This window comes from Propithecus coquereli, unplaced genomic scaffold, assembly GCF_000956105.1.
Source record: "Propithecus coquereli isolate 6110/MARCELLA unplaced genomic scaffold, Pcoq_1.0 Scaffold27, whole genome shotgun sequence".
NCBI classification, from domain to species: domain Eukaryota; kingdom Metazoa; phylum Chordata; class Mammalia; order Primates; family Indriidae; genus Propithecus; species Propithecus coquereli.
The window spans coordinates 3,336,032-3,349,045 of record NW_012148285.1 but is presented as its reverse complement, the minus strand read 5'-3'; the positions used below and the strand labels follow the sequence as shown (position 1 = coordinate 3,349,045).

Here is a 13,014-nt window from a genome sequence, read left to right as displayed (position 1 = left end):
CACCCTTTCCTAGTGAAAACCCTTGAGGCTCAGCAATGTTGATCTAGCAGGCCAAGGCCACACAGCTCCTGAGTGGCAGAGCTGGGACCGGAAGCTGGCTCTCTTTGACCCCCAGTCATGCAGCCCCAAACAGGCTGGGAGTGTGGGGGGGACGAAATCCCAGAAAAAGGAGAAAAGACCTGCTCCAAACGCAGCCCCTTGCAGGGCCGTCTCAGAACTGCAAGTCTTGGCCCGTCACAGGGTGTGTGTCTGTCATCCGTTCCACTGACTCCCTCGTCTCGGGTGTTTGTCCCCCAGAAGGGCTGCACCGAGGGGCTGTTCCACCGCAGCCAGCACTATATCGACCTCTTCTGCGCCAACATGATGGACCTGAACCGCAGAGCCGAGGCCATCGGATACGCCTACCCCACCCGGGACATCTTCATGGAAAACAGTGAGCCTGGCATTCTGCCCGTGGGACAAAGCAGCAGGGTGTCCGTGACTGGGGCTCGTGTGTGCGCGCGCGCACACACACACACACACACACACACACACACACACAGGCACAGAGTCGCCAGATTAAGCAAGTGAAAATAGAGAGTGCTCAGTTAAACCTGACCTTCAGATAGGCAACTAATACACTTTTAGGGTAAGTTCATCCCAAATATTGCATGGGATGTACTTATACTAAAAAATCGTATTCGTTGTTTATCAAAAATTCAAATATAACTGGGCATCCTGTATTTTACCTGCCACTGTGTGACAGCTTCCTGTCCCCAAAAGCTAACCCAATGGCGGAGCTCTGGACAGTCACACGGACTAGCTGACGGCCAGATAGACCCTCAAAATCATAGGGGGGGGCCGAAAGGGAGCCCCTGGGCGGCTGCTCTATGGCTTGGGGTACAAATCCCTCCTACAAGGGAGCCTCAGGCTGCCTCCTTCCAGCCCACCTCCCCGGCGCTGCCCCGCCCAGCGGGAGGAGGCCGGCGGCACCGTGCGGGCCTCAGGGAGGGGGAGGAGGTGGGCAGGCCTGCAGAGGCCCCCTGTCTTTGCTTGCAGTCATGTTCTGCGGAATGGGAGGCTTCTTGGACTTCTACAAGCTCCGCTGGCTGGAGGCCATTCTCAGCTGGCAGAAGGCACAGGAAGGATGCTTCGGGAAGCCGGGTGAGCTGTGCTTCTGCCCTGGCTGGGGGCAGGACAGTTGCAGGGACAGGGTTTCTAGGCCAGGCAGGGAAACAACACACTGGTATCAGGGGCACTGAGAGAGATTTGTAACATGCATGTGCGTGCACACACACTCACACACAGACATGCGCGGTGGAAATGGGCTCGGAGCCTTGGGAGCCCAACTTTGCAGGATGGGAGGCAGTCTCGTTGGCGGATGTTGGCCCCCTGCACCTGCATCAACAAGTATGTTTTGAGCCCTGAGAATGTGCCAGACGCCCTCTGGGCTCTAGGGAAAACCAGAGTCCTTTGGAAAAGAGACAGAAACCACCAAGCAAACCAATAAGGGAAACAATTGCAAGTTCTGGTAAGAGCCATGAAGGCGACAAACAGGCTGAGCCCATGGGGCAGGTTCTTTAGGTGGGGTGGTCAGCAAGGGCGAGGGCCCTTCCAGCTGTGTGACATTTGACAGCTGGTTCTCTTTGAAGTCACTTCGCCTCTCTGAGCCTCAATTTTCCTGTCTGTAAATAAATGTGCATAAAAATATCCACCTTCCTCAGCCGTGAGGGGAGTGGACACAACACACATGAGGGCGCCTGGCCGGTGCCACGGGCAGGGAGAGTGCTGGCGTCCCGCACGAGAAGCCTGGTGCTCTAAGAGGCAAACGCTTTTGAAATAAGAGAGTTCGTTTTTAAAACAGAGTTTATAAAATTGGGCCCCTGCACCTATAGAATCAGCAGGCTGGGGGTCCTGGAACTTGCATTTTTTTCTCTTTTATTATGGTTTTTAATAGATACATAGTAATTGTGCATACATATGGAGTACGGCGTGATATGTCCACACAAGTATACAATGTGCAATGATCCAATCGGGCAAATTAGCCGATCCATCTCCTCAAACATTTATCATTTCTTTGTGTTGGGAACGTTCAAAATCTGCTCTTCCAGCTATTTGAAAATGTACAATAAATTTCTGTTCATTGTAGTCACGCTATAGAGCTGTAGAACATAGAATTTGTTCCTCAAATCTAGCTGCACTTTGGTGTCTGTTAACCAATCTCTCCCTCTCCGCCCTCCTCCCTCCACTTCCCCGCCTCCAGTAACCACTGTTCTACTCTCTACCTCTATGAGATCAACTTTGTCACCTTCCACGTGTGAGAGAACATGCAACATTTGTATTTCTGGGCCTCACTTATTTCACATAATATCCTCCAGGCTCATCGCGTTGCTGTGAATGACAGGGTTTCGTTCTTTTTCATGGCTGCGTGGTATTTCATTGGGCATGTCCACCACATTTTCTTATCCATTCATCTGTGGATGGACACTCAGGTCGGTTCTGTATCTTGGTTAGTGTGGATGCTGCTGCAGTGGACATGGGGCTGCAGGTATCTCTTTGACACACTTATTTCCTTTCCTTTGGATACATGCCCAGAAGTACGATTGCTGGATCCCATTGCACAGCAGGGTGACCACAGTCCATAACAATGTGTTGTATGTTTCAGAATATACAGTGACGCAATCACAGCTCACTGCAGCCTCCCACTCCTGGGCGCGAGGGATCCTCCCGCCTCAGCCTCCCAAGTAGCTGGGACCACAGGCACGCACCACCATGCCCTGCTTGTCTATGTGTTTTAAGTGGGGAATTTAACCCATTTACATTCAAGGTTATTGTTGACTGATGAGGACTTACTCCTGTCATTTTGTTAATTGTTTTCTGGTTCTTTTGTGTAGCCTTTGTTCCTTTCCTCTCTTACTGTTACCATTGCTATTTGGTGGTTTTCTGTAGTGATCAGGTTTGATTTATTTCTCTTTCTGCTTTATGTATGTGCACTACCAGTGAGTTTTATACTTTTCCTGTTCTTGTGATAGTGATTATTGTCTTTTTGCTTGCAGAGGTAGGACTCCCTTGAGCATTTCTTATCAGCCTGGTCTAGTGGTGATGAATTCCCTGGGTTTTTGCTTGTCTTGGAGGAACGTACATTTTTAACTAGCGCCTCCAGCCATTCTGATGGTGGGTGTTTGGAGGAACGCAATTTGAGAAACCATCAGATGACAAATTTAGGCTATGTGGCTATGTGGAAGGATCTGCAGACCGGTGCAGGAGGAAACCTCTGGAATAGCCTCAAGGTTCAAGAGAAAAATCTAAATTACTTGAAGTGCTGTGAGGGGGAAGAAGTTTAGTGAGTCACATTTAAAAATCCATCTCCGAAAAAAATCCATCTTGAGAAATTCACCTTTTGCTCTTCTCCCAGATGTTAAAGATGAAGAATTATCTAAAGCTATTCAATACCAACAGCATTTTTTGAGACGAGTGAAGAGGCGAGAAAAACAATTTACAGGTAATGAAAATACCCAAGGTACCTTCTCAGACTGAAACTGAGACATCCTAGCAAAATGGAGCTCATTCGTTCTCTTTTATACCCAGGTTTCCCTCAATGGAAAAAAAGGCCCCTGGCATCGCTGAAGGGGTGCAAGTCAGAGGGAGGTGGAGGGAAGGGTAGGCATCTCTGATGGCCTCCTCTCAGAAAGTGGGGGCTCCAGAGATACTGCCCCCAGTCAAAAGAGAATAAGAGAAATTTCGATTGTTGTTGAAAATCACAAAGATAACCCTTCTCAGCCAAGGTCTGGTCAGGAAAATAGAACCCACCCTGAGAACTTCGACAGAAAGAATTTAATATAGAGAACTCGTTTCAGAAGTGACCCCTTAGATTCCCTTTGCTGGGCTGGGCGCCCACCCACCACCTGCTAAGGGCTCCCTTCTCCGTCTGGAGGTACGCCCCCTCCCAAATGACTTACTCACACAGGGATGCAGAAGCCTGGCCGCCTTGTCTCAGGGGCATAACTTGGGGTGCAATTTATGCTCTAAACCATCCCCCCCACCCCTGGTGGGATCTGACCTGAGGCCACCCCCTTGTTCAGCTCCCCCTGGACTTAGCCTGTCCCCCCGATGGCCTACTTCAATCAGTGTTAGAAGAACTAAAAACAGAAAAAGTGACAACCCAGAATTAACCATTGCAGGAAACCACCCACCACCCTCCCCGGAGCTGGAGGGACAGCAGGGGGAGGTGGTGTTAGCAGACCTGCAGGAGCTGGACACGGGCGAGACATACAGAGGAGGCAAGAAACACGCTGGCTGCTCCCCTGCGCCTCCTGTTGTCAAACCTAACTGCAAGCCAGTGGGCAAGGCAGCCTGGGAACCGTAGTTTGGAGGGGTCTGTGTGCTGGGGTTTGGAGCCAGGAAAGGCAGGGAGGGGACGTGAGAGCCAATGGGCACATGACCATGACAGCCCTGGTGGCCACACGGCCTGGTGTTCCCAGGGCTGCTGCAGTTTACACCTGTTGTCCTGGAGCCATTGTGAACAGTGTCCCCTCTCCTCCCCAAAGTGTCCTGGTTGTGATGACAAGTTGTATGGTCAGCCCACCAATGTAGGGAAACTGAGAATAGGCTATAACTGTATTGGGAGGGAAGCAAGGCAAGGAGTAATGTTGAAGGAAGGGAGGGAGGGACACAGGCAGGGAGGGACCAAGAAGGGGGAGAGGGCTTTGATGCCAACTTCTTTTATAGTAAAAAGCAGGGAGGGAGGTGGAAGAGCCAGCTCCCGGAGCAGATGTCCGGCACGTGCCGGTGAATGATTCCAGTAACTAAACGCCTCTCCACCAACCCCCCCTGGCCTCGTCATCTACCTGCCGGGAGACAGGAGAGGGGAGCAGAAGCACAAATCCCTTGGGTCCATTTTGTAGCTGCCACCAAAAGGCTGCACAAGGGAAGGGAGAGGAGCTCTCTGGAGACTTCCAGAGGCCCCTGCCCTGGCGAGGCCTGCCTGAGGCAGAGCGAGCTGGGGCTGCTGTGGCTGGGGTGGCTGGGGCCTGCTATGCTCTCCCTGGACGGCAGCCCCTTCCCTGGAGCCCGACAGCCCAATACGAGGACTGTGCTGAGGCCCAGGGAGGGGGCTGCAGAAACCCCAGAGCCCACGGCCTTTCCTGGGACCCCTCCAGGTTCACCTGCAGCTAAGCAAATTGCCTGGGAGTGGCATGTTCATTCCTGCACTTGTGACACACAGCCGTGGAGCAGGAGGCAGCTGGCAGAGAGACAGACTAAGGGCACAGAGTTTGAAGTCAGACTGTCTGGGTCTGAGTCCAGCATCTGCCCCTTACTCGCTGTGGGAGTCACTCACCGTCTCTGAGCCTCAGTTTCCTCATCTGTAAAATGGGCACCAAACCATGCCCCTTTCATAGGGCTGTTGGGAACTAATACCTGATCCTCGTGCAAAGTGCTGCCCGTGGCATTTGGTGTACTGTAGGCCACTGATACTCGTAAACTGTTGGGGTTAGTAATTCAGCACCTTGAAATCTGCATTTCCCTCCCTCCCAGGCCCTGCCTGGGGTCCTTCCCTGTTCAAGGTCTTTCAGCAGGGAGGAAAGTAGTCCTGGCTCCCTCCCCCTGAGCGCATGGGTTGCAAGACCAAAGCTGTGCAGCCCACTTTGAGCTCAGAGAACTAAATACATCCAAGGGGGCACCGTCTCAGGCAGGGGCTCACACCTGACACTCTCACTCCATGAGCCATGAGGTCACATGGGACTGGACAGGCCAGAGGCAGCTATGAGGGGGGCTGTTGGGGTCAAGAAATGAGCTGTGGAGTCACCAGGGCCAGGGAGCTCAGCTCTGGACCCTGAGCCTCAGTTTCCCCATTTTAGAAGGTCTTAAGCAGGGCCGGAGACAAGGTACTGTCTGGTGCCTGAGGCTGATTGAAGTAGGCCATCAGGGGGACAGGCTAAGGCCAGGGGGAGCTAAAAGAGGGGGTGGCCTCAGGTCAGATCTCCCCGGGGGTGGGGGTGGGGATGGTTTAGAGCATAAACTGCACCCCCGAGTTATCCCCCTGAGACAAGGCGGCCAGGCTTCTGCATCCCTGTGTGAGTAAGTCATTTGGGAGGGGGCGTACCCCCAGATGGAGAAGGGAGCCCTTAGCAGGTGGTGGGTGGGCGCCCAGCCCAGCAAAGGGAATCTAAGGGGTCACCAAAGCGCCCACACAGTGCCTCGCGAGTTGGCGGGGTGACATCTGACAAGCATTTACACTGGAACCGTGTTGAATAAAGGGCCAAGGTCGCCACCACCCGGCACTCACAGGGGTCTCTCTCCCCAGATGGCTGCTCCACCCACAACACAGCCACGGCGGTTGCGGCCTTGGGTGGCTTCCTCTATGTCCTGGCAGAATACCCTCCAGCAAACGCAGCACCACAACCATCCACACTGTCACCACCAAGCAGCCACTGAGACCACGGCTCCACGCCTGCTGCCCTGAAGCTGAACAGACCCCTTGAGTCCTCCTTCCTTAGGTCCCCGGGGGTGGGTGGGTCACGTCCTGGGAAGGAGGCAGCTGAAGAAGGAGATGAGCAAAGCCGCCCAGGTTCACATCTCAGGGGGTTCGGAAGCCCCGAGGGCAGGCGGGAGCTGGGAGGGACCTTGGGGTGCGAGATAAATAAACTTAGAGCGCAATTTACCCAGAGTTGAGTCTTGTTTCTCGGCCTTGAGGACAGCCTTGAACAACCTCTAGGTCTCTGTTTCGAGTCTCCAACCCCACTCGGCGCAGGTTCTGAAGATGCCCACGCACTGGAGTCCCAAAGCCTGCGTGTTCAGGTGTCGGCTACGGCATCTGTCCCAGCCGGACAAGGAAGGTCTCTGAAGAGAACAGTCCGAGTCACGAGCTGGAACTCGAGAGACGCCCGCGAACGGCGACACGCACTGACTTCTACATCCCGTGCAAAGAGCCCCACGGCGTCATTACGTCATGTCGTGGTCGCGTCATTTCACGAAAGGTGGTGAGCGCAGTGGCTGATGGTGTGGCTCTGTGGTCGGGCGGCCTGGATTCAAATCCCAGCTCTCTGTGTCCTCGAGGAAAGTCACTAACTTCTCTGTGACTCAGTTTCCTCATCAGCAAAATCGGAATAATAACACGCCTGCCTCAACATTACCTCCACTGCGGGAGAATTGTGTCTGTAGAGTCCTGAAACCGCTGCCCGGAACACACCGAGTACCGGGCAAGCATTACCCGCCGCCACAGGTGACAACGTCCCATTGGTGGGGGCTTGTCCCAAAGCAGCGGAAGCAGCAGCCGATGCTTCAGCGTTCCTCGCGTTCCCAGCTCGCAGCTCTCCCCCACACTCCGACCCGGTGTGACTACACCCGGACCAGGCAGCTGGAGCGCCGACGCTAATTCGGCATTTGAGAAAAGACCTTCTGGAACCTCACTGGGGGTTCAGGTGCTGTCTGTGGTGCTGACGACAACCCAGAATCAAAATTAGACTCCGGGCTAGAAAACCACGGTAATCGCCCCGGCCCTCGGGCTGCGAGGCTCTTTAAACGCATCATCTCGCTTTGCTTCGAGGTGGGAAGCAGCTGTCAATCACCCTTACGTGGCTACGTGGTCATATTTGAACTCGAGCATCTGAATTAACATATCCCCTGCTCATTCTGTGCCCAGGGACCAGCCAGCGGTGGAGGGGGTGGGGAGTGGTTCTTCTAGATCTTGCCTTTGTGAAGTACTTTCCCTTCATCTAATCCTCTGGACATTGTCCCGCAGTCGCTCTAAGTTGTCAGACCCAGAGGAACATTCCTGGGTTTTGCTGACAAGTTTGGCTTACTTTTTTTTTTTTTTGAGACAGGGTCTCACTCTGTCACCTGGACTAGAGAGTGCCATGGCGTCATCACAGCTCAGCGCAGCCTCAAACTCCTGGGCTCAAGTGATTCTCCCACCTCAGCCTCCCAAAGTGCTAGGTTTACAGGCGTGAGCCACCACGCCCGGGCGTGGCTTACTTTTGAGATTGCTGTTTCCTTGGGAAACCAGGGGCAAGAGTTTAATACCCACTGAGCATTCTGTGTGCTTCAAGGATTTCTTTCACATTGTTCTTTCACAACAAAAATTTACCGAAGCAGGCACACTGCCTTGGGAGACGTCGGCTGCGCGTAGATGGATTAGGAGGGAATCGCCCCACCGCCATCCTTCCTGAACTTGGGATGGATTCGTCACTGCCGCCAGACACTGATTCATTTCAGAAGGCTTCAGTCACTAAACCCGGGGGGTGAAGTCACTACAGGAGAAACCTTAGCTTACAAGTCACTTTCGAGAAAAGGGAACCCTAATGCAAAACCGAGTACAGAAAGGAAAACGTGTCAGACGAGCCCACGTGAAGCGTCACTCCCCGTGGGATGTCCACCGTCAACGCAGGGCACCGACGGCAGCTAAAACACTGGCAGGGGAGCCTTCTCGCCTCCTTCCCCGCTCAGCCCTCGGCTTCTCCTCTCTGAGGATGAATCACGTGAGCATCTAACATGATGTAGACGCAGGGGCTTTGTAAGCCTGTAGTCCCAGCTACTCGGGAGGCTGAGGCAGGAGGATCCCTTGAGCCCAGGAGTTTGAGGTTGCTGTGAGCTACGATGACGCCACCGCACTCTAGCCTGGGTGAGAGAGCAAGACTCTGTCTCAAAAAACAGAAAAAAAACAAGAACTTTCTCGTTGCCAAGCCATAACAAAACCATATCCCAAAGTACCCATTCAGCAAACATAACCAGCCCACGCCAAGCTCAAGTCCCTTGCAAGTCTCTCCTGTCTTTCTGGAATACTCTACCCCTGATGTCCACACAATTGATTCTCCACCTTCCTCCCAGTTTCTGCTCAAATGCCTCCTTCGCAGAAAGTCATTGCCTAAATTCCCCACAACCACCACCAAAAAAAAAAGCATGTCCCCACAGTCTCTTGCTACTGAACAATATTCCCAGGCAAATACCTCTGTCAGGTAGATATCGAGAGAGTCCAGGCCTCCTAGGGACGAAAGTGGGTGCTCTTGCCTTGGTGCAATTGCCCCACCTGAGAGGAAGAACAAGGGAGGCCCAGGCCCCCATCTTAGTCCTACTCCACCCTAATCCTCTCCCCAGCGACTGCCCTACCTGGGAGGAGGGAATACCCTATGAATCGTCCAGTCATAACTTGGCACGCCAGCTGCAAAAGAATGCAGAGGACGTTCTAGCCCAAGGCCAAGCAGCACAGGGACCGCAGAGTCGACAAGTGACCTAGAACGCCCCGCATGCGTAGTAAGGCAACTCCCAACTGTCCAAAGCGGTTCCATGGCGATGTCTAAGCCACGAGGGAGGTCCCAATCCGGGCACTATAAAACAGGACTGAGACCATAACCAACCCCTTTTCGACCTTCTTTTGCTCTCCCTTTGCTGCGACAATGGGCGGGGTCGTCATCCCCGGCGTATGTATCATGCTCCATAAACCTACATCTTGCTTTTGCTCTATAATTCTATCTTTCTCTCTTCTATAAACCTCATTTTCATGCTTGCCTTACTTTGGCGTGTCTGGTCATCCTTCGGCCATGGGTGGGCCAAGAACCGACATTTCAGACTGAAACCTGACGCCTCCTCTATTCATCCAATAAATACAGATTGAGAACCTACTGTGCGCCAAGCTTTGTTTTGGGCATGGGAGATGCCGCTGAGAACAAAAACAAGCGTGTGTTCCCTTCCATTAATTCCAGAAATATCCGTGAGCACACGCTGTGTGCCAGACACTGTTCGTAGAGCTGGGGAAACAGCAGTGAAAGCAGACGTGGTCTCTGCCCTCAAATGTGACAGTCGGGGAGTGGGGGGGAGACACAGGAAACAGTTGTGACCAAAGGGGCCCATCGTATGATGGAGGAAGACGGGTGCACTGCCCAAGCATTCTACTGACTCTTTCCCTCACTTGATGAATTCATACCAATGCATAAATGTCCACGTTCAAGGTTTGTGGAGGAAATACAAATATATTTGCTATATTCCACACCCTGTTGGAGCTTAGCACTCTCAGCCAGAATCTGCCAAGTGCGTGAAAAAGGTGAACAGCAGCAGAAGGGGCGTGTTCAGGAAATGCATGCCCCAAAGCTGAGCAGAGTCACGAGCTCCCAGAGGTGCGTGTGTGGACACAGTGCTCACGGAGGCCCCACAGATGAACTCTGATCCCGTCTGCAGTATGTCTATAGCATGTAAATTACATCTTAATAAAACTACTTATGTTGGGGTTCGGGGTTAGTAATCTTGTCCATTCTCGGTTCTTGGTGTGCTCTTGGCCAAAGAATGACCAGACGCCCCAAAAGCAAAGCAAGTGCGAGAATCAAAGTTTATTGAGGAAGGACAAGGTAGGTTTACAGAGCAAGAGAAAGATACGTTCGCCACAGAACGGTGACCAGACCCCTCTGTGGCAACAAAAGGGCTCTGATTATGAGCTGCGGTCCTGTTTTCTACTGTCCGGATTGGGCCCTCCTCATGGGTCAGACGTCACCACAGAACCACTCTGATGGACAGTCGATGACATGTATCAGCCTAAGTTGCTCCAGGTCACTTTCCAAATCCCATTGTGCCTGGGCTGCCTGGCCTGTGGCTGGGGACTTCCCTGCACTCTTCTGCAGGTTAGCAGGGTCCCTCCTTCTTCCCAGGTGTGGCAGTTGCTGGGCAGGATTAAGATGGGGCAGCAGCAAGACCAGGCCGCACTCGTCCTTCTTCCCAGGTGGCGCAATTGCTGAGGCAGCCCCAAGGCCAGGCACGCACTTCGCCCCTAAGAGAGTCTCCCTTGCTATTTACCTAACACTTAAAAGGACAAACCTTCCAGTGACTATTTTTTTCCCCTTGGCTGAAATCCAACTCATGTCCCTGGAGCCCTCCCTGCAGGACCCGGCCCTGCCTGGCCTCCACCTCACACTCACCCCACGCCTGCGTCTCCTGTGCCTCCCCTTGAGGATCCCGGCTCCGCGAGAGCAGGCACCAGTCTGTCTCCTCAGCAGTTTCCTCAGCACGGAGCACACAGGAGGTGCTCAACCCTGCTCGGTATACAAATGATGGCAGAACTCGGATGAGGACATGAAGAGGGGACAAAGGAATGCCGGCTGAAGAGTGGGCATGAGCAAAATAGAAAGGCCCAGGCTGCTGAGTGCTTTGGCTGGAGCTGTGGGTTTGGGCTGCTCAGTCCAAATGGAGAATTTCCATGGCACCTGCCATGTGCTTAGAACAACTTGGCAAAGCAGCCAGAAACCTCAAAGTAGGGAGAGGACCAAAGTCAGAACTCGCCAGAGACAGCCTGCTCCTGGCTGACGTAGAGAAAAGAGGACCTTCGGAGGCAGAGACGTGGGCAGCAGGCCTGGGTTTGTGTGACTATTTTTAGCAGCCTGAATGCAAAGATCGGAAAAACATAATCTCTCTGCAGGACTTTATTTGCGTCATGCCAGGTTGTGTAACTCCCTGAGAGGAGCAGTCATTTCAACTGGGGTTAACTAAAGTGAACTATGGTTAGTTCAAGCGTCAGAGCTGCTCTTGGTGACCGTTTTGCGGTCCCTGACTGTATTCATTTCCAAAAAGCAAGGTGCCAGCAGGGCCACGCTCTCTTGGAAAGCTCAAGAATAGAATCTGTCCCCCAACTTTCTCCCAGTTCCTGGTGGTTGCTGACAATCTCACCATTCCAATCTCTGGGGATCTGGCTCTCTTGTTCTTTTTTTTTAGAGACAGAGTCTTGCTCTGCCACCTGGGCTAGAGTGCAGTAGCATCATCGTACCTCTCTGCCGCCACAAACTACTGGGCTCAAGCGATCCCCCTGCCTCTACCTCCCACCTGAGTAGCTGAGACTACAGGCACATGCCACCATGCCTAGCTAATTTTTTCTATGTTTGGTAGAGACATATCTCACTCTTGCTCAGGCTGGTCTCCAACGCCAGGCCTCAAGAAATCTTTCCACCTCGGCCTCCCAAGAGCGCTAGGATTACAGATGTGAGAACTACACCTGGCCTCCCTGTTCTTGTCAGGACACCAATCAGATTGGATTTAGGGCCCACCCTATTCCAGTATGACCTCAACTAATTACAGCTGCAAAGATCTAATTTCTACATGACATCACATTCTGAGGTTCTGGGAATGACATGCATTTCGAGGGACATTAGCCAACAGTACACTGACCGTCATCAGGCATTGGCTCAAAGGACCAGTGGCTCAAAGAGGGGCCTGAGTTCAAGCACTAATAGGGCTGATTGTGGACAGAAAGGGGCTGTCCTGGCCCCCATACCTGTGCCCCCCATACCTGCAGTCCAAGCCAACTAGATTTGCCATAGCTCCTGGCGTGGCCCATGCATTGCACTGACACCAAACACCACCTAACCCTGAACACTGCCCTGGAACAAGTGGCCTGAAAAGAAGTATCCTCTTGAAGCTTAAAGCACATGCTACAAAATAGGCTGGCTCTCATACCTGGGGCCAGCTACATGGGCTCGCTCAGAAGGGTCTCAGGCTTGCTTTTAACCCTTTCTCTCATCATCTTCAATTTTTCAATAGCTTTTTTAGCAAGGGGTCCCACATTTTCATTTTGCACTAAGTCCCACAAATTATGTAGCTGGCATGACTGTCCTCTTCAAAAATGTCAAGGTCATGAAAGACAAAGAAAGGTTGAGCAAGCCTTCCAGATTAAGGAAGACCAAAGAGACATGGCACTAAATGCGACTCCTGGATTCGGGGAGAGGGGGTGAGCAAGGGAATTGTTATAAAGGACATTACAGGAATGTCAATGGAAAAGAAGACAAACTCTGTAAAATAATTTAAGTAGGTTTATTCTGAGCCAAATTTGAGGACCATGACCGGGAGCCACGCCCAAGAAGCCTTGAGCAAGTGGACTCGCTGTGGCTGGGTTACAGTTTGGTTTTATACATTTTAGGGAGACAGGGGTCACAGGTAAAGTCATAAATCAATACCTGGAAGGCATACATTGGTTTGGCCCGAAAAGGTGGGACATCTCAAAGTGGGGGTTTACAGGTCATAGGTGGGTTTAGAGATTAAGGCAGGACATCCCAAAGAGGGGGA

The 13,014-nt window shown here is 52.5% G+C and overlaps 1 protein-coding gene across 1 annotated transcript in view; it reads left to right on the top strand.

Annotated features, from left to right (window-relative positions):
* LOC105812972 (chromosome unknown open reading frame, human C16orf89) overlaps window positions 1-11,870 on the top strand; it is a gene marked incomplete at its 3' end in the record, with an annotated part of 19,005 nt that extends 7,135 nt beyond the window's left edge. Inside the window, 7 exon segments of the mRNA XM_012647535.1 lie at window positions 298-433; window positions 1,039-1,143; window positions 3,395-3,481; window positions 6,284-6,403; window positions 6,778-6,959; window positions 11,791-11,830; window positions 11,833-11,870. Of these exon segments, the coding sequence (XP_012502989.1) occupies window positions 298-433; window positions 1,039-1,143; window positions 3,395-3,481; window positions 6,284-6,403; window positions 6,778-6,959; window positions 11,791-11,830; window positions 11,833-11,870 (708 nt within the window).
* Between the last annotated feature and the right edge of the window lie 1,144 nt (window positions 11,871-13,014).